The sequence below is a fragment of the Anabrus simplex genome, chromosome X (genome assembly GCF_040414725.1).
Source record: "Anabrus simplex isolate iqAnaSimp1 chromosome X, ASM4041472v1, whole genome shotgun sequence".
NCBI classification, from domain to species: domain Eukaryota; kingdom Metazoa; phylum Arthropoda; class Insecta; order Orthoptera; family Tettigoniidae; genus Anabrus; species Anabrus simplex.
Window position 1 is genome coordinate 62,923,341 of NC_090279.1, and position 22,262 is coordinate 62,945,602.

Sequence of the window (22,262 nt, forward strand, 5' to 3'; positions counted from 1 at the left end):
GTGATACCTGGTCCATATACTCGAATCTGATTTAAATGAGCATGAGTCTTAGCATCCCCATCTGACAACATGGTAGTGTAGCGGAACCGCTTGCCAAGTGATCTCCTCCACAGAATCTCTCCAATATCTTTTTCCATAGCATTGGAGGACCCACAATAATTTTTTTCAAACTCACTAGAATTGTTATGACCTTCATACCATATATCAAATTCTGAACTATGTTTCCCCAAGTTCCTTTCAGCTACCACATACTTCTGACAGTACTTTTACAGCACATGGTAATCTAGCACAATATCAGTCTACATGTCAATATCAAACCCTACTACATAGTTGGATGTGTGACCACATTTATGCCAGCTGGCATCATATGATTAGCAAATATCTAATATTTCATTGTCATTAGCTCCTTGAGCACTGCATACAACTTGTGCAGCCATATCAATAACTTCTTTCCTCATTAATTTGCCCTCATCAATCAAAAGTTTCAGATGGGCTGAAAAAGGCCTAGGTCCTAAAGTGTTCATGCCCATACCAATAGAGAATTTTTCCAACCCTCGTTGACCCTTACCTAGAGTGCTAAATGTCTCAACCATAGCATTGTTCACATGGAAAGCAGGCCTCTGTGAATTATTATTTTTCACTCTTGGAGAACTATATACGTTTGCAGAAACATAATCACAAGTTCTGCATTTAACAATAATTTTAGAGGAAAAACCATGGCTCTCTCTAAACTGAATGAAAATTGATATGGTTCGACACTCTCCACATAGCAGTTCTTTGAGAAGTTCACTTCACACATCACGATGTACTAAGGTGTAATTTACAGGTGCAAAATTAGAACATTTAGAGGTAGGTTAAGAATCAGAAAATGAGTCGATTTTTCTTTCTGAAACAGTAATAACTGGAAGTGGTAAGGTACTAGAATCAGGAACCTGCTCACTAGGCCTAAATGGAGCTGTACCTGGCTTTACCTCCTGACATTTCCTTGCAGAATATCTCAATTTTGCAGCCAGACTTCTACTGGAAGGGCGTTTATTTCCTGACCTATAAGAAGTTCTGGGCCCTTTATTCATCATAACACAGGATGTTTGCCTAACCTAACAATGTATATAATTACAAATATACTGGAAACAACCCGTTAAATACACTGAATTAAAAATATTCACACTATATATACACAGTAAAATGAACTTAGGGTACTGCTTTCCACTGGATAAATAATTGTATCACTCAGGAATAAGATTTCTCGTGCAAAATGTATACAAATTAAAACAGGAACATGCTTCCACAACGCGACTAGTATAAATACTAAGTAAAAAATGTAAACAAAGATAGAAGAGAAAATATGCAACCTTGAAAATGCACTTGTGTGGCTAAAATAAATCTACTCTTGTTTTGCAACACATTTTTAGTTCCTTTTGCTGGACTAGTAAATTATTTCTTATTTTAGTAATTATTTTGACTATGAAGTAAACAAATGAAAGGAGTCTGCGTAGCTGAGTGTCTGTCGTCCTCGGAGGGAAATGTTTCGCGCAATATTCAAAACTCCGAACAAACAACTCAACAAAAACGAAGAGTGTGGCGTCTCAGTAGAAAGAGGGCGTGGACCGGACATTAAATCCCACGCGCTCTCCCTTTAAATAGCCACTGGGAGGTTTAAAATGGCGCTGGAAGGAAATTTATAACATTTTCTGATAGAGGGAAGATGGAGCTATTTTTTAAACACAAAACTCAAATAGTGATTTTTCGACCCAAATTCCACAAATTTCAGTCATAACCCCCCTTAAAGCCCAAGGTGTCAAGGTTCTGAATCTTAGATTTTTTCACAATCTTGTTTTATGTTTGCTAGTTTTACCTGTAAAAATTGTTTAATTTTGAGTTCTGAAAATATAACATTCAGTTTAAGTTCTAAATTCAATTCTTGACATTGTAGTTAGACCCATTCACCCCAGCACCTTCTTTAACCTCTTTCTGCTCCACGGGTATCCCCGTATTAATAATAATAATAATAATAATAATAATAATAATAATAATAATAATAATAATAATAATAATAATAATAATAATAATAATAATAATTGTACCAGGAGGTACACCTCCGCGCCGCTAATTCAAACTTTGCGCCAGTTGAAACTCCTCTACTGGAGGAAGCCTGAACTTTAACTACAGTGTTAATTCTCAAGTTTTTCAGAAGATGTCACTACTTGTAAATTTCGAAGTGTTATGAACTGTGTCGCTTTCGATGTATTTTTGTTTTGCCTGTAGTAAGAAGTGTGAACATTCTCTTCTAGATGGCACTACTGAAGGACTACAATTAGGCACCCTAGTGCGAAGTGAGGGAACCCTTTTTTGAAGAAATTTAGTATTTATAAGTTTGTTCCTTATTAAATTTCTTTCAGCTTGTGTTTTAGTTGGCAAAGTTAACCCTTTCATTCTGCCAGTTTTGAAACTGGCCAATCATAAATTTCTGTAATTCATTTCCCACCAATCCTGGTTTTCTTCTTCAATTCTGACATGTAATCTTTTGGTCGTCCAATAAAAGGCTTGTGGGCGGGTGTTCTCATTCATGAAAGGTCTCGAATGTTCCGCGAGGGTATATAAACTGCTGATTTTCGGGTCTCCGTGCCACTTCAGTAACACCTATCATTGTGTAAATTATGTAGCAGGGGGCGGGAAGCGCCTCTTTCTTCGGGCAGCAGTTCAACCAACAGGTAATGGCCGTCTTATAACTTATTTTCTTGCCAGCTCAGCAGTTTAACCCTCGGGGCGGGTTCGAAACCTTCTACCATGTAACTTTCCTCTAAAATGTAAAAGACTATTGATTTAAATTCTGTCTCTGTAACTACAAATTGGGATAGAGAGTGCCTAACCCTCTCGAGCTCCCTTTCTTATTGTTTTTGAGGTGACTACGTTTTCTCAACCATTTTTCTTCGTTTCGTAATGTAATAGTTTACCTATCGTGTCACCTCTTTAGTATGGGATTAGCCCTTGCATATGCGGCCTAGTGCCCAGTAGGTTTTAATAAAGTGTATTAGGAGTGCAGTTTCGCCTCCTCTCAAGTTGGTATTTTGGAGGCCATGTAATTGACCTGTTTCTTTACTTAATAGGCCTCAGTAGGTTGGGTATTTTTACCCCTGTTTTCATGTGTTTGGAGGTCAGCTTGAAGGTTGAGTTTGGTGTGGCCTTTGATAGGCTGGAACTTTGAGAACGGGTTGCTCTTCCCAAAAATATTTTGTTTCTGTGTGACTTGAGGAGGCTTTTACTATGTAATTGGGAGCAAGTGCTCTTGAGCATGATTGGGGTCTTCTACCCCTTGGTTGAATCTGGTATACGGGTAAAGTTGGGCTTATAGCTCAAGAATTGTGTGTCTGGCTCTCGGAGCCCAAATCCTGTAGCTACTGTAATTGTACATTCTCGATTTGTTGCTAGGCTACTAAGTACCTGTTATATTTGTTATTTCTTGATCTTGAAAAGAAAATATAACCTTGTTAAATTTTAAATTAACTTTAATTTCGTAGATTTGACCTATTCACCCCAGCACCTTCTTTCACCTCTAACTACCACGGATAACTCCGTAAAAATAATAATAATAATAATAATAATAATAATAATAATAATAATAATAATAATAATAATAATAATAATAAATCGAACCCTCCTCTGTTGCTGTGGTTGTTGTCGTTTAAACGCGGCAGTCGCACCTCAAAAACCTCGCCGAGAATCTCGGAAATGACATCGTCGCGTGCATGGGTGACTTTTTGTGCGAACAAAATTAATTTAAACCGCAAGACGAGTACAACGATCTAACTGAAATATATGAAAATGCTGTCAAGATTTACACACGTACAGGAAGCTTAAGAAAGTATTCACGTCTGTCGTAGCAACTGATATCAAGATTACAACCCTAGGTCTTCCCGTTTGATGCGACTGACCATTGTAATCACAGGCCCTTCCGTTTTACTTGTAATATTAGCTACCAAACTCCTCTTGTACCTCTTCCAGTTGATGTTCCATAAACAGGAAATCAAGTCTCCAACTTCTCGTGGAACATCGACTTGGTCGCCCTCGTACCTGAACAAAGACGCTGCTGGTTTAGGGTACCAATATTGTTGTGAGTCGCACTCTAGAACTCATTAACAAGGCCACAAAATTGTAAATTTGGGAAAGAATGTCGATATTGTATAATTTTCTATCTCCTTTTCAGCTCACTGGAGGCCCAGACAGTTATCGAACCAAACATAAAATTAAGCTAATTGTTACCTTATTATTGAATAAATGTAAGATTTGTGGTCACAAAATGCAAGAGATTTGTTAAAATTTGGTCTTTATTCATAGTTTTTTGTTACAGGCTCGCACAGATAGTTTTTTTGCGTGATAAATATCCGCTCGGTTATCGGAATATGACGTCGAAGGTTGGAGAGGTCATCCAGTCGGCCAACGAGCTGGCTGTATTCAGCATGCGGGACTTTCCTAACACTCAAGTCAATGAAATAAATAGCAAGCCAGAGCTAAAGATACCACTATCAGAACTCGTAAGGATGTCGCTTCTCTTGGTGAGTGTTTGTTTATTTCTCTATAGCTGATAACAAGGGGTCAAGGGTGAGTTGATGTCAGGCTTGGAGTGGACATTCTATAATAATAATAATAATAATAATAATTGTACTGGGCGGTACACCTCCACGCCACTTATTTAAAATGTGCGCCAGTTGAAACTCCTCTGCTGGAGGAAGTCTGAACTTTATTGATGGTATTAATCTTCAAGTTTCTCAGAAGATGTCACTACCTGGAAATTGTAGAGTTTTTGAACTGTGTCATTTTCGACGTATTTTTGTTTCGCTTGTAGAAAGAAGTGTGAACTTTCTCTTCTAGAGGACACTACTGAAGATCAACAATAGTGCACCCTAGTGCGGAGTGAAAGAACTGTTTTTTTGGAGAAAATTTTTATTTCAAAAGTTTGTTTCCTTTTAAATTTCTTTCTGTTATTGTTTAAGTTGGCTGTATACCCCTCTCTTTCCCCTTGTTTTGCATTTAACCAATCCCGAATTTCTGTTATTAATTTCTGACCAATCATAGGTATCTTCCCCCAACTTGAATATGTTGCTGTATCCTACCCAATAAAAAGTTTGTGGGAGGGTGTTTTCATTCCCCTAACGCCTCGAACCTTCCGCGAGAGGATATAAACTGCTGATTTTAGGGTCTCCGGGCCACTTCTGTTCCATCTTTCAGTGTGTAAAGTACATAGCAGGGGGCGGGAAGCGCCTCTTTCTTCTCCAGCTGTTCAACACCAGGTAATGGCCTCTTAATAACTTCTTTTCTTGCTAGGTCGGCAGTTTAACTCTCGGGGCGGGTTCGAAGCGTTTCCACTATGTAACCTTTTCCTAAAATGTAACTACTCTTTTCATCTATTCTCTTTTAAAGCTGCATATTGGGATAGAGAGTGCTAACCCTCTCAAGCTCCCACTCATATTGTTTTGAGGTGAACTTATTTTCTCAACCTATTCTTCGTTAACGTAAAACAAATTGTTCTTTTCTAAAGTCACCTCTGTAGTATGGGATTAGCCCTTGCATTAGTGGCCTAGAGCCAGATTAGGTTTAAAAAAAAACAAGTGTATCAGGAGTGCAAGTTCGCCTCCTCTCAAATTGTTATTTTAGAGGTCATGTAATCAACCTTCTTTTCATTTAATAGACCTCAGTAAGTTGGGTATTTTACCCCTGTATCTATGTACAGTGAGGACAACTTGAAGGTGGAATTTGGTGTGGCCTTTGAGAGGCTTAAAGTGGAGAGCGAGTCGCTCTTTTTTGAAAATTGAGTGTTGTATGCCTCGTGGAGGCTTTTCAGTGTAATTTGGAGCTAGGGCTCCTAGGCATGAATGGGGTTTTCTGCCCCTCTGTTGAAACTTGTGTTTTGGGTAAAACTGAGCTGATTGCCCAAGCATTGTGAAGTCAGGGCGCGAAGCCCAAATCCTGTAAATATTGTAACTACCCTTTTGACTTGCTACTTTGTACCTGCCATGCTTGTTATTTCTTTGTTTTTGAAAAGAAAATATAACCTTGTTAAATTTTAACTTAATTTTACTTTCGTAGCTTGAGGCCCGTTCACACCCGCACCTTCTTTCACGCATAACTACCACAAAAACACGGTAACAAGTGGTAGCAGAGCGTGGTTGAATGGGTCTCAATTTAGCCCTTTTTGACGGCTAAACATTGTTTTGTTCCGAACTCTAACAATTTTCTCAGTTGCTGGAATTTGTTTGTGAGTTTTTCAAAATTGTTCTGTCATCATGCCCGGACCTCGCGATGTTCTCCATCTTAACTATTTGCGCAAAGAGGAGTTGATATATGAGTTAACTATTAGAAATGTGCAATCTGGAGGCACGGTTGCAGTAGACACAAATAAGCTTAGAGAGTCCCTTGATTTGCCCATTTCCATCCCCACCTTGGGAGAGAAAGAAATTGACGACTCTCTTTCCACGATCGTCGAGAATATTACTGGGCTAGCTTCTGTAGTTAGTTTTTTTGATGAAAATGATCCTTCTCCTAATCAAATTAAGCGTGTGCAAGCCAGGCTATATCATTTCTCAAATAGAGTTAACGATCTGTTGTCTCTAAAGCTGAATGACGTTCAGAAGAAGGAAGCTAGTACGCTGCTGGAAAATATTTCTGAATTGTCTAGCAAGGTCACTCAATTGTTAACGGGGGAGGTTCCTCCCAAAAGCGATCTACCCACCACAGTGAATGCAGGTAGTGAGGAAGCGCCTCCCAAGGGAGAAATCAATAGGATAACCGTTGCTGCTCAAACTATCCCGGCCCCATTGGACAACGTATCTGAACGCCGTGCATCGTTGAGTAACATCCGTTCTGAATTAACTTCTTTGCCATTGAAACCTTTGCCTACTGTGTCACCCGGGTTCAGTAGCTTGCCTCATCCATTGGCAATGTTGCTCAGAGGTATCTCTAAATTTTCCGTTAACACCACCAGTGACGTAATTTCATTTTTAAGATTTCTAGTTGAATTTCAGGATCATGCCCTTGTGTTTTCTCTTTCTCCATGTCAAATTTTGCAAATCATCTATCCTTATGCAATTGGTATTCTCTCTGACAAAATAGTAAGAGCCATAGCTGAACAGTCATCTATTGAAGATTTTCACGCACACTTGCTTGCAAATTTTATTCCTGCTCGCGCGAGGTCATCTCTGATTCAGAAGTACTATTATCGTGTACAGCGCTTGGATGAGAACTTGGCATATTAAATACAAGATATTAAATTCTATACTAGGGTGTTTGCTCTTCACTTCCCTGAGGATCAAATTGTACAAGCTATTGTGGAAGGTATTTCACCATCCTATAGGTCATATTTGTGTTTCGCGGCGTGCCCGCAAACTTTCTCGGAACTTGAAGCATTGGCCGTCTCAGCAGAAGGAGTTAGATACGCCGATTCTTTGCGTGTAGCGAAAGAACCCCCGCCTTCCTTTAGTAATACTCGGCCTCCACCTCGCCGATCAGTCACCCCTCGTAAATGTTATGCTTGTGGGTCGCCTGACCACCTGCGCAATAAGTGTCCACTGATCTAGTCGAGTGGGACAAGGAATGGGGCTGGTTCATCACAAGGCTGTTTTAAATGTGGGGCTTTCTCACATATCGCCGAGAATTGCCCAAATTCGAATAGCACCCCCTCCTGCTCAACTTCTGGTGCAAATTCCACCTATGCCAATAATAAAAAGTGACTAGTGGCTTCGGCTGAGTCGACTAATCCATCTTCCCGAGACTCAGCCCCTAGTAAACAGGTTGTAAATTCAGGGAACGAGCAATTTTCAAATTCATCTTTTGAATGCCCCAAAGAGTGTCTTAGGATTGCGGCGGATTCCCCCGCACCTATTCCTTTTCTTAAGATTGAGTTAAATAACGAGCCTATAACAGCTCTCTTAGATTCAGGCAGTGTTTGTTCGATTATTTCGACTGAATGGTATTCTAAATTGAAATTTGTTTGTAAACTACCTGACTATGTCTCCTCTCCTGTTCAATATGTTTCGGCTAATTCATCCCCATTAGAAATTCTAGGTTCCTTACTGGTCAAAATTCGTATTTTTAAATTTACATGGAAAACCAAACTGTTTGTGGCTAAGCACTTGTCTTGCCCCATCATACTGGGAGCGGACTTCATTTGTCACACTGGTCTTGTGCTCGATCTTCAGAGTAAGTCGTGCACATTCAAATTTGCGTCCAATTGTAAAATTCCCTTGTTAAAATGTAATTCTGTGTCATGTTCATCTATTTCGCCTACCCAGGATGAGATGTTGTTAGACCTTAGACATCTACCTGAGGAGCAGGCTGATAGTATTCGTAAATTATGTCAGTCATTTCCAGAGGTGTTCTCTGATACTCTTGGTGTTACTGACCTTATTGAATACAAAATTGAGGTCACGGTTTCGATTCCTGTCCGTTTTCCACCTTATAGGCTATCTCCACCTAAAATGAAGGCTCTGAAAGAAATTATCGATCAGATGTTGAAGGATGGTATTATTAGGCCCTCTAAGTCAGCGTATTCTTCGCCTATTTTTCTAGTCCCGAAACCCCAAGGAGGCTTCAGGCCTGTCATTGATTATAGGGATCTCAATCGGAAGGAGGTGTTGCAATCTGTGCCCCTTCCTGACCTTCATTCTTGCTTTTCATGGTTTCGTAAGGCCAAGTTCTTTACTATCTTGGACTTGAATCAGGCCTATAATCAAATTCCCCTTGCCGAAGAGTCTAAACACCTTACAGCGTTTGCCACGGACTGGAACTTATACGAATACAAACGCGTGCCTTTCGGGCTCCCCACGGGAGCAGCTGTACTCACTAGGCTACTATATAAGGTCTTCTTCGACATCAAATTTGAGTACTTATATCACTACTTGGATGATGTCGTCGTATTTTCAGAGACTTTTGAAGAACATCTAGATCATCTGCGAGAAGTTCTCGATCGCCTTCGTAAGGCTGGGTTAACTGTCAAGTTGTCCAAGGTCGCCTTTGCTAAGCCCTCTATGTCATTCCTAGGGCATATTGTGTCACCTGATGGTGTAGCAGTCGATCATTCTAGAACACAGGCCATCCGTGATTTTAAACCTCCCAAGGACATTAAAGGTATCGCCAGGTTCATTAGTATGGTGAATTTCTTCAGGAAGTTTATTCCTAACTTCGCTAATAGAGCGGCACCCTTAAACCTTCTTCGTAGGAAAGGCATCAAATTCGAGTGGGGACCTTCTCAACAAGCCGCTTTTGAAGATCTTAAATTAGCTCTCTGTAATGCCCCTGTACTTGCTATGCCTGATTTCTCGAAGAAATTCATCTTCCAAACCGACGCGTCGTCGTCAGCAGTAGCGGCAGTCCTTCTTCAAGAGACTGAACTAGGGAGGCGACCCATCGCCTATGCATCTAGGACTCTATCGGCTCAAGAAGCCAAGTATTCCATCTATGAGCTCGAAGGTTTGGCAGTCTTATTCGCCTTAGAAAAGTTCCGTCTCTATCTGGAACACGTCAAATTCGACCTGGAGACAGATAATCAAGCTTTAAGCTGGGTCTTAGGTAGGCCGCGTCGTACTGGTCGTATAGCCCGTTGGGCCATCCGTATTTCTGCCTTCCAATTCGATGTCAGGCATATCAGATGTACTGAAAATGTTGTTGCTGATGGACTCAGCCGTATGTTTTCCAACGACGTCGAGACCCATGAACCGGTCGACAGTTCATCACCTCCCGAGTCCATACTATCTGGTGTTAATGCCATCTTAACAGATGCTCCCATGCTTTTTAGGGATATTGAGAAATACCAACGTGAAGATCCGACGCTGGCTCCGATAATGGAAACCCTTTCTTCTGGGGAACATGTCGTCCCTTATGTTCTGAGGAATGGTGTTTTATGTTGCCCTTCGAGGCATGACAAGATGATGAAGGTTGTCGTTCCAGCTGTCCTTGTGCCTATGATCTTCAAATACTATCATGAGACCCCATTGGGGCGGCATCTGGGAATATTTAAAACTCGTGAAAAGATTCGTGAAATGTTCATCTGGAAAGGTATGGACGGTGAAATCCGTGAACTTGTATAAGCTTGTAAATCTTGTTTGCTCAGTAAACCCACCATGTCCACCAAGGTAGGCCTTTTGTCTTCGTATCAAGCGTCGCGCCCCATGGAACGCCTGTATATTGATTATGTAGGACCCTTCCCCCAGTCAAAGGGAAATGCTAACAAGTTCATCTTTGTATGCGTAGATGGCTTTACTAGATTTTCCTGGTTATTTCCGACTAAGCTGGTTACCGCTCAGTCTACCATTACTTGCTTAAATTCTATTTTTGCTTCTTTTGGTCCGTGCCAATATATTGTATCTGATAATGCTAAGGCTTTTACATCTAATTTATTTCGTAAATTCTGTTTTGACTTGTCCATCTCTCATGTAACTACTTCTGCTTATTACCCTCAACCATCTCTGGCTGAACGGGTTAACCGTAATCTCAGGTCCGCACTTATTGCCTATCATCATGAAGATCATTCCAGGTGGGACACGTCCCTGCATTGGTTAGCTTTTGCTTTGAATTCGGCGGTTCATGAATCACATAAATTTACTCCAGCCTCGTTGATGTTCAAGTTTGTTTCCAACACGCCGCTCTCTAACCTCTGGTCTCTGAGTGACATTCTACCCGAGACAATAGATCCGGACAACATTAAAGATCTTTGGAAGAAGGCTAAAGCCAATCTTAAAGTGTCTCATGAAAAGGTTAGGGAAAGGTATGATCGTGGACGGAGACCCACCCCTTTGAAGGTAGGTGACCAAGTTATGGTCAAGAACTTTGTTCCCGCGGGCAAGCTTGCCCCCAGATTTCATGGGCCTTGTATCATTCTCGATTTTCTTACGCCGGTTACGTTGCTATTAAGTAATCCAGCCACCGAGAGGATATTTAGGGTTCACCTGTCCCAGGTGAAACCGGTGTAATTTCTGTGTTAACTTGCTTCATATTATTTTGAAAGGAATATCAATGTTATATTTTTTTTGAGTTTCACTTTTAAGGCTTTCTGCCCTTTTATAATATTTTGTTTCATATGTAAGTATTTTTTGTAAACCCTCCCCGCACCGTTAAACTGCCATTCTGTCCTTACCACGGCCATTACCACGCTCCCGTCTCCTGCTATACACACTGTGGCTTGCTTATATTAAATGCCACGGATTTCTGCACGCCGCTGGCCCCTCAACCTCTCCAACAAGCCTGTGCCCTCAAAAAATGATGATAGTCCAACAATTCTGCCGCCTAGCTTCAATGTTTCAGTGCCCCCGCAGCCGCGCGGCGCCGTGCCGCGACTGGGCTAGAGGAAGGGCCCCCTCGACCCCAGCGAGGACGACATGTGCACGGCGAGCCGGAGCTCTCCTCCCGGCCAAGGCTGATGTGCGGCGCACGACCTGCTACTTGCCCGCAGCCTGTATATGTTCACCGCGGGCGCGGCGTGCTTCAACACCACTGCTCCCCTCATAGTGCGGGCGAGCGGTATCTCAGGGTACTTGAGGGGTCCGAGCGGCCTCCTTTGGACGCAAGCTGCAACGGCCGGTCTGGCCATCCAACTTCATCAACATCAACTACTTGGACAGTTACTATAAGCAATGACTACACTTGGGAATTCAACAACAAAATCTGGTGGACTTAGAAAATTTTTCCTCGACTTTAAAACTAAAGTTTTCCTTCTCAATTCAACCTTCTACAAACATTAAAAACTTTACTTCTCCAGTTACAACAAAAAATTTGAAACTGAATCAAACCACATTAAGAAAATCTTATAAATTCTTCAGCAATTAATCTCCATATCTATATCAAAACTTGGACCTTGTTTTCAAACAAATTTCATGTGTCACCCCTGGAGGAACATTTGGGGGGGGGGGGGAGGTCTGTACCGGGCGGTACACCTCCACGCCGCTTATTTAAAATGTGCGCCAGTTGAAACTCCTCTGCTGGAGGAAGTCTGAACTTTATTGACGGTAATAATCTTCAAGTTTCTCAGAAGATGTCACTACCTGGAAATTGTAGAGTTTTTGAACTGTGTCATTTTCGACGTATTTTTGTTTCGCTTGTAGAAAGAAGTGTGAACTTTCTCTTCTAGAGGACACTACTGAAGATCAACAATAGTGCACCCTAGTGCGGAGTGAAAGAACTGTTTTTTTGGAGAAAATTTTTATTTCAAAAGTTTGTTTCCTTTTAAATTTCTTTCTGTTATTGTTTAAGTTGGCTGTATACCCCTCTCTTTCCCCTTGTTTTGCATTTAACCAATCCCGAATTTCTGTTATTAATTTCTGACCAATCATAGGTATCTTCCCCCAACTTGAATATGTTGCTGTATCCTACCCAATAAAAAGTTTGTGGGAGGGTGTTTTCATTCCCCTAACGCCTCGAACCTTCCGCGAGAGGATATAAACTGCTGATTTTAGGGTCTCCGGGCCACTTCTGTTCCATCTTTCAGTGTGTAAAGTACATAGCAGGGGGCGGGAAGCGCCTCTTTCTTCTCCAGCTGTTCAACACCAGGTAATGGCCTCTTAATAACTTCTTTTCTTGCTAGGTCGGCAGTTTAACTCTCGGGGCGGGTTCGAAGCGTTTCCACTATGTAACCTTTTCCTAAAATGTAACTACTCTTTTCATCTATTCTCTTTTAAAGCTGCATATTGGGATAGAGAGTGCTAACCCTCTCAAGCTCCCACTCATATTGTTTTGAGGTGAACTTATTTTCTCAACCTATTCTTCGTTAACGTAAAACAAATTGTTCTTTTCTAAAGTCACCTCTGTAGTATGGGATTAGCCCTTGCATTAGTGGCCTAGAGCCAGATTAGGTTTAAAAAAAAACAAGTGTATCAGGAGTGCAAGTTCGCCTCCTCTCAAATTGTTATTTTAGAGGTCATGTAATCAACCTTCTTTTCATTTAATAGACCTCAGTAAGTTGGGTATTTTACCCCTGTATCTATGTACAGTGAGGACAACTTGAAGGTGGAATTTGGTGTGGCCTTTGAGAGGCTTAAAGTGGAGAGCGAGTCGCTCTTTTTTGAAAATTGAGTGTTGTATGCCTCGTGGAGGCTTTTCAGTGTAATTTGGAGCTAGGGCTCCTAGGCATGAATGGGGTTTTCTGCCCCTCTGTTGAAACTTGTGTTTTGGGTAAAACTGAGCTGATTGCCCAAGCATTGTGAAGTCAGGGCGCGAAGCCCAAATCCTGTAAATATTGTAACTACCCTTTTGACTTGCTACTTTGTACCTGCCATGCTTGTTATTTCTTTGTTTTTGAAAAGAAAATATAACCTTGTTAAATTTTAACTTAATTTTACTTTCGTAGCTTGAGGCCCGTTCACACCCGCACCTTCTTTCACGCATAACTACCACAAAAACACGGTATCAATAATAATAATAATAATAATAATAATAATAATAATAATAATAATAATAATAATAATAATAAGAGGACGCATCGTAGCCATGATCGTTAAGGCGTTGAAGTCTAAATGGCCCTGACAACGTGGTTACCCGGTTCGAGTCCCGTTGGTCGAAAGAACGTTCACCATCAGAATGTTGGCCGGCAGGGTAGGGGAATTGCTGGTATCCTACTTTTATCACTAGATAAGCCTTGATTAAATTCTAAACGTCTCCGCAGTGCTCATACGGAGTGAGGGCATATGACGCTGCTGCTGGTGATTCGACCGTCGCATGGTGACGTTAAGCCATGAGCAGTCTCCTTGCTGCTGTTCGACAGGAGGAAGCGTAGGCTATGTGCCGGCACTGGTTCTCACCCTCTCCTCTCTAACTATCATATTTCATCTCATTAACTTTTCTTATAAGAAAGGGCATTCGGTCATAACAAAACCGCCTCGTCAGATTCATCTCACATCATACACGACCCCGTAGAGAAAACGGTACAGGGGTTGGACAAATAATAATAATAATAATAATAATAATAATAATAATAATAATAATAATAATAATAATAATAATAATAATAATAATAATAATAATAATGGCGAATGTCCTCCGAGCAGGCCTGGGGTAGGTCTTATAGGCGACCTGCATGTCTCTGTGGATGCGGCTCCTACTTAAGAAGACATCACAAACACACGGCCCCCGATTAACCAATTAACGTTAAAATCCTGACACGGCAGCTAATCGAATCCGGTACCTATTGTACCAAACCATTTCACCACTTAAGGAAGAAATATCTCAATATAGTAGTGGAATTTTCACAGAATTTGAGTGGAATATTTGTGATTGATGAATGTTCAAACAAGGGAACGTGATGTAACACAAAGGTGTGCTGTCAGTGGTAGAGACAAGTCGAGGGAGAGAAAAGAGAGACTTTCAGCTCATTTGCAGCAGGCACCAAGCTATACAGTTAAGTGCGGTCAGTAGGCACCAAGCTATAGAGTTAAGTGCGGTCTCTCCACACGAGCTATAGAGAGGCTTTCAGGAGCTCATTTGCAGCAGGCACCAAGCTATACAGTTAAGTGCGGTCTCTCCACACGAGCCATAAAGAGACTTTCAGGAGCTCATTTGCAGCAGGCACCAAGCTATACAGTTAAGTGCGGTCTCTCCACACGAGCTGTAGAGGGGCTTTCAGGAGCTCATTTGCAGCAGGCACCAAGCTATTCAGTTAAGTGCGGTCAGTAGGCACCAAGCTATACAGTTAAGTGCGGACAGTAGGCACCAAGCTATACAGTTAAGTGCGGTCTCTCCACGCGAGCTATAGAGGAACAATCCGTTATTAATAGTACATTATTCTATGCAAGTAGTTCCACTTTTATCCTCCCGTCTCTTTGGCCGCTCTGCCTGCCGAAATATTTAAATCACACTGGATAGAGTCCTAGTGCCGTACCCGTCATTGGACTTTCGAGCTTAGTTTTGCTGTTGGCTGAACTACAGTCGATGATTCCCCTTAGCCAACACGTGCGGAGTCTCGCAGATCCCCTCTTTTCTCGATCTTCCCTTGTATAAACATTTGGAGGCGGGAGCCTAATGATATGACCGGAGTAGGAGAGCTGCACATTTCTATTCATCCTGGTTAATACAGTAGACCCGTATTTCAAACGCTCCTAATCTTCTGACGATGGCTTTCCTCACACCAAGATATACTGCACTTCGGCAGTCTATTTGTACAGCATTCTTTCCTCAAAGAATATGCGTGTAAAGTGTACTAAGAGGCCACAGAACCAGGACTGTGATGGTGCTTAGGTCATGCGGGCATAAAACTTGAAAGTATATCCCTAATAATGATCATGTATAGAGTATTGTGTGTGTAGTATGAGTGTCCGTGAGGTGGCGCATTACAGCTCAGCTGTTTGTCTCCTTACTCCCAAGTCTTCCCAGACCGAAGTTTCCAATATTTTCATTACACTATTCCTTGACAGAAACCACCCAGAGCAAATCACGCTGCTCTCCTGTGGATCTTTTCATGTCGTTCTTGAGTCAAGTAATCTTGGTGAGACCGAGCTCGATAGATGTTGTCGCTTAAGTGCGGCCTGTATCCAGTAATCGGGAAATAGTGGGTTCGAACCCCACTGTCGGCAGCCCTGAAGATGGTTTTCCGTGGTTTCCCATTTTCACTCCAGGAAAATGCTGGGGCTGTACGTTAATTAATGCCACGGCCGCTTCCTTCCCATTCCCAGGCCCTTCATCTCCCATCGTCGCCATAAGACATATCTGTGTCGGTGCGACGTAAAGCAAATAGCAAAAAAAAAAAAAAAAAAATTCCTTGTGAGTCTCTCACACGCTGAAAAGGTCTTACCAATAACTTATACGGCTCTGGTTTACATCCCTACTGCGACCCCTAAATACACCCATAACCATATGACGAGATCTGTAAAGCTCACCTGGGTACTTGCAGTTATCCACATGTACTACTTTCACAGCGTCGACACAGTAATTAATATACAAGGAAACACCGCCGTCCAGTAACACTGCCTTGCAGAATTCGCTCTTAATCATAATATGACGAGACAATGCTTCACCTGTTCCATTGCAATGGTCTTGCTTTCTTGAAATGTAGCCACCTATTCTAGTCCAATAGTCCTCTCTTACCTGTACCGCCCTGTTGATACGCCCTGCAATGGTAAATAGCGATGCAGTCCATTTGGCCTCCTGAATATAAAATATCTGCTCTATCTTGCTTGGGTCCTGCTAGTTGATCCTCACGGAAATGAATTTTCCTAAACAAAAATGTTCTTCTATCAGAACAGTTTGACATTTTGAAGATGTGTCCAATATAACCATAAAGAATACTTTCCTCAGCTTCCGCTTATCACATTTCATGCCGGGGATACTATAGACTCTGAATTAATTTGGTATAGTTCCTTCATGCAAACAGCCAAGTAACTGGGGAGGTGCTCAGAGATAAATAGGTAGTTATGTCCATCTTTGTCACATTTAGAGAATATGTATGGTAGAATACTAGAGAAAAGTCGTAGGTATTTTATGTTCACTGTATCGTGGCCTCGTAAAGTTGTATATGCTGTCACCTGTGTGAAATACCTTGAAATGTCAGATATTCTAGTAGTTTGTCTTTCTGGGACAAATGTCCCTATCATCGATTTTCTATTGCTCCCTGTTGTTGAAAGGACATTATCAACCTGAAGGAAAATTGGTATTTGGAGCTTGGGTGAGCTATCGCCAGTCAGTTTTCTTTCAATCATTCAGTAGTTCAACAATTTAATCAGCCTATCAATTTATATAACATCAAATAGATTGTCGAATCGAAATGTATAAAAATAAATCCTTCCAGAAAGAGCAGCTGTTTCTCTATTTAAAGAGTGAATTTTTGAGCCAAGGTTTCTTGTACTGATTGACTTTCGTGTGTATCATCTGATGGCGGATTAAGGGAGAGGAAGCGATTCAGTACCCTGAACATGAGCTAATTAACAAGGTATGGCAGAACTTTAACTATGTGAATCTCGGGAGAGATTTCGATGTTTTTAGTAAGCACGCGACAGTTAGGGTGTCCGCATTTCTGTGAAATGTATGTAGGGCTTTCTCTGGTGTTTGGTTTCCTTAATATAGAGAGGGTAACCAGGTAATACTAAACTCGTGGGTAAAATACCCGTTCTGCGTTAAGGGTCTGTGATGACAGGCAATCGTAAATAATGTATTATACTGCCCCGAAAACAGGCGTATTCTAAAATCATTGTGAACTACAATCGAGGGTTCGAGCCCAGTCTGGTGTAAAACTAGAAACCACGGTTCCTTCCGATTCGGTTTACCTTTTGCAAAACCATTTACGAATTGGATATCAGAGTTCGAGCCCCGACCAATGTAATGTGCTCTGGAAGCTGCGGCTTCTCTACGTGAATTATGAGTTTTCCATTTGTAAAGACTAGCACGGGTCATCAGACTGTGACAGACGCGAGTCCTCTCCCCAGATATGTTGTTAAATATCAGAGCATTCGAGATCTTAATTGTACATTTCTCGAGCGTTGAAATTCCATTTCTTGGTTCACGTTCAAAGAGTTAGAAAGGAAAGAAAAAACAATTCCGAATATATTGTATTGGTAAATATTACCTGTGCACCTCACGCTCTCTGCCCCGTGCAAGTAACTGCAATCAGTGTTCAGTGAGAAACTATCACAGGACGAGTTCCCCGCACAACAGTTACTTGGACTAGATGGGGCTGTAGTCTTACTCCAGTATATAAATGTAGGCCACGACAGGGAGAAAATGTAACAAGGGACGTGGAATTGTCAGATAATTTAACATACGTATATTCCTTTAACAAAGTTCATTAAGCTCTCATGATTATAATTAAAAAGTAGTTTGGATCAAGTTCATAAATCTTTCCAGAATATATAAAACTGCACGGGGAAACAGACGATTACATTACATAGGTAAATACTGCGCGCTGTTTTGTTAACTGACCATCAAAGTTGTCAAACTGGGCTGACAACTAAGGTAATGTGTTTGTTTGACTGACGTTGGATAGATGGAACCGAAATCAGTGTTCTGCATTGAAATACCAACTTTTCTGTCACAACCTCCTTTAGAATGTCACTTCAGTCATAGTTAACTGTTGAACTCTGTACCTTTTCCAGGTTCTCTTGCTCCTGATGCTAGCAGTTTCACAGGCGAGCGCAGATCACTGTGCATCGTCCGTGGGCTCTAAGTTGGACGTGTCTGTGCATGGCCGCAAGAACGCCAGTGGACATTGGATGATAACGGTACCGTGTGTTCTCAATTGCAGAGTTGTTCTTCTGTGTTGGACGGATAATATTTTATGTTTATGTTATAAATACACGTGTTTTATTTCTTTATATTCAAAATGTTTGCATGCGCCATTTGAATTTAACACAACTTTTAAAGTACAGTAATACAGTTTGTGGAATTAATCTGATAGGTACTTGGTATCAAACCGCTGCCTTCGTGATGTAAAGATTGTTCTGTTGCTCTTATGACGTCACGCAAAGAGGCAATGCAAGGACGTAATATTATGTCTCTACTTCTTAATTATGAAATATTCACAAATGTTGATTTAATATAACAGGCAAGATCATTACCAACTGTAATCGCATCACAATTCGTAAGTCAGGTCTATGTAATTTTATCTAAGTAGGTTTGAAGTGTGATTTAAACGTTCGAAGCTTGAGAGTTTTTCTCTTCAGTTTACCCAACAAAGAATTATTATACATTAATACAAATATGGAGACAATAAACGCACAAATGGTTCAGGGAGGACACAAAATGAGGAGTGAGGTAGTTTGATTATCTGATTATTTTTTATTCTACCATTAATCAGAGATGTCAGGGTTCGAATCTATGTGTTGCATGTACTAGAGATATTTTATTCTAGAACTGAACAGAGAGAACAGGGAACGAATTCAAGACTATATTTTTTCTGTTAAGGTGACTGTTGTGTTTGCGTCATAAAGTTGATGTTATATTCGAGAAATAAGGAAAGAGAGGTAGATTCCCATTCAGTTTTATTCCGTGCAATCACCGTCTGAATGCGTGTCAATTTCTATCTTTTTACCAACAAGTTATCGCGCTCCTAACATATATTTAAAACCAAGCCAAGTTTCCCTGTTCAGAACACGGGCGAATGTATGCTGACTATTCAAATCGCTACAAACATACATTTATATCTGGAATGTATGAGTAATATAAGGTAGCAACAGACTGTATATGTTGCTCTTGGTAGAGGGCACAGCACAATGCATTGCCGGTCCTCTGTAACGGGGGAGGTCACGCGTCGGATGGAGACGTTAAGACTTGCACAAGATGGCGACTGGAAGGCGGCGCATATCACAAGATAAGTAAGGATAGACCCCTCCAGGGTTCACATCGGGAAGGGGATCTCAAATATGGATTTGGGAAGGGGCATCTCTCCAACCTGTGATGTTAGATCTCTGTAAGGTGATGTCAGGAAAGGGCATGTCAAGAAGGGCAGCTAGCCTTAAAACTTGGGTCCTTTGAATTTAGGTCTCTCTAAAAAGGTGTCGGGAAATGCGTATGTTAAGAAGGGCAGTTAGCTTTAAAACTAGGATCCTCTGAGTTTAGGCAATTCTAAGGTGGTGTCGAGAAGAGTTACTTGGCTGTAAAACTAGTTTCTGTGTAGTTACGCCCCCAGTCGTTCTCTCTTCCTAAAATTCTGCGCCAGCACGTGGCTAAGTCCCGTCGTGATAGCAGCTGTGAGGTTAGGGTCGTTCAATATTCCGCGCCCAACACGAGCACGTGGTTAGGACTTGTCAAACTGACAGCAGTGAGGTTAGCCATGCACACTTATTCAAACTCCGCGCCAAACCAGTGCACGTGGTTATGACCTGTTACGATGACAGCAGTGAGGTTGGAATCGCCGACTTATTCAAAGTCCCCGCTATAACAAGTGCACGAGGTTAGGACCAGTTAAGATGTCAGTAGTGAGTTTAGCCATGAGCACTTATTCAAAAAATCCGCGTAAGAAAATAAAAGTGAAGTTAGTGTCTGTCAAGATGCACGAGCACGTGGCCGTGACGTCATGGTCACATGACCGTGACATCATGGGTCCAATGACCTTGCCAGGGGTAAATGACCTCGTGGGACATTGCTGACGCAGCACCCATTGTTTTTGAATCCACGTTGTCCTACTACTACCAATAATAATGGTCAAACGTACAGTAGCTTTCTTGTTTCGTTTTTTCCTTGACACTTGTGGCACTACCCTTCAGTCCCTTTCTTCTACACAAACATTTGTATCAGTTTTTGATTAGGAATAGCCATGTTTTCCCAAATATTAATTTTGCCGAGGAATAACTTCTTAATTATTACTTAAGTGTTAACTATTAAGTTACATTGCTTCAAACATCTAAACATTATCTACCAGCAATGATTTAAAGATGTTAAAAAGTATGCATAAAATGTTGCCGGGCTGAGTGACTCAAGCGGTTGAGCGCTGGCCTTGCGACCCTCATATTAGTGTGTACTTACTTGTATAATTGTGTGGCAACTGCGAAACTCCATACACTTTTTTAAAATTTGCAACACATTATACTTCCGCCTAAAAGTGATGTAAGATAACAATTAAATAAGAAATTCCACGGGAAGTGTTACGTCCCTTGAGTTGATATTACTCAGCACGAGAAGATACCATACCTAACCTAAACTATGCGGTCTCAAGTAGAGGAGCAAGGACAGTTCAACACTCGGAAATGAGTCAGCACCCGAGGTCTAGTAGCGTAGCAATGCAGGTTCCAATGCAAGGTCATTGAACCCCAGTATAGTAGATAAGCAATGTCGATTTGCGCATTTTGCATAAGAGAGCGAATCTAACCTTACAGTCGCTATGTTGAGGGGCCTAACCATACTTTAACGCCTAGCTGCCCTTCCCGACGCCTAAGAGAGAGAGCCTAAACTTACATCCACCAACTGGAAGTGACTACCCTTAGTTTCACGTCAAGAGCCCTTCCCGACGCCAACTGAACAAGATGGCGCCCATACACATCATCTAATGAGACGGCCTAGGGGCGCTTGCGCAAGGTGGCACATGTTCTTATGAGACGGCCTAGGGTTACGTGCGAAAGATGGCAGCTATACATAGCCTCTTACCAGACGGCTTAGGGGCGCTTGCGCAAGATGGTGCCTACACATAGATGGCTTAAGCGCTCTTGCGCAAGATGGCGGCTATACAGAAGCTCTTTTAGAGAAAGCTAGCTGAGGGGCCTACTGCTCAAGATTGCGGATGTACAGAAGGTCTTATGAGACGGCCTAGCGGCGATTGCAAACGATGGTGGGTATACACCGGCTCTTAGGTCGACAGATGATTTCCATGGGTGAATGCACAAGATGGGGGCTATACAGGGGCTATTATGGAGAAAGATTACGGCTATGGACCATTGCACAAGATGGCACACATGGGCTGCTATAAGAACGCCTAGTGCCATAGGAAATATATTGGTTACATTTAAACACCTAGCAGTCGATCAAATTATCGAATAAACAATGTAACTTGAAATTATGTTTGGGAATATACTAATTGAATCTGTTGGCATTGTTTATAAAAGCTTGTAGCTAATGCAGGAGCGATAAAGCCGAATAAATCGTGCTACACACATGATAGGGAATGGAACTCAGGGGCCACATCTTAATAGAAGGACAAAAGGGTAAAATGACTCTTCCTCCTCCTCCTCCTCCCCTTTCCTAGAGATAAAGGCCTAAATGGCTAATGGTCTGAAGAGCTAATGGGCTAAAGCGCTAATGATATCTTATTAGAAGTGCAAAAATGTAAAAGAACACCTTCTCCTCGTAGGCATAAAGGTCTCGAGGGCTAAGGGGCTAAAGGGCTAATGGCCTAAAGGGCTAATGGCCTAAAGGGCTAATGGGATAAAGGACAAACCGGCAAAAGTTCTAAAGGGCAAAATTGCTTACATTTTTATAGTATTTAGGGAGCCTCTCTTCTCTTTATTAGGGCTTGAGTCCGGCTTTACAGCTAGAGCGGAGTTAACACCCTGAGGAGGGGAGAATGATGGAAAAGAGTCTGTACCAATATAGGTAATCGTTCTACTATATGCTACAGAAGGATGACGTAGATGAGAGTGAAGGTGAGGGATGGGAAGGTAGAAAGGTGTTTAGGCTGTTGTGCTGTCGGGAGGGAGCTTGCAGGAAAGTTCTTCACTTTGAAGAGCTATTAGTCAATAATACCTGCACAACGTAATTCTTGTTGTATTTCAAAAATATTTTTATACCCTGAGTAACCAGCATCTTGACTGGCTCTTAGAAGTTGCAAACGTTTTACAACTACGTTGGGGTCCTTACAGTATCTTACG

General features: G+C 41.6%; 1 protein-coding gene across 1 annotated transcript in view; it reads left to right on the forward strand.

The window, feature by feature from the left end:
- Positions 1 to 4,400: 4,400 nt before the first annotated feature.
- LOC137503276 (hemolymph lipopolysaccharide-binding protein-like) overlaps positions 4,401 to 22,262 on the forward strand; it is a 47,960-nt gene continuing 30,098 nt past the window's right edge. The window contains exons 1-2 of the mRNA XM_068230823.1: positions 4,401 to 4,553; positions 18,060 to 18,185. Coding sequence (XP_068086924.1) covers positions 4,401 to 4,553; positions 18,060 to 18,185 — 279 coding nt within the window. The remainder of the gene's footprint in view (positions 4,554 to 18,059; positions 18,186 to 22,262) is intronic.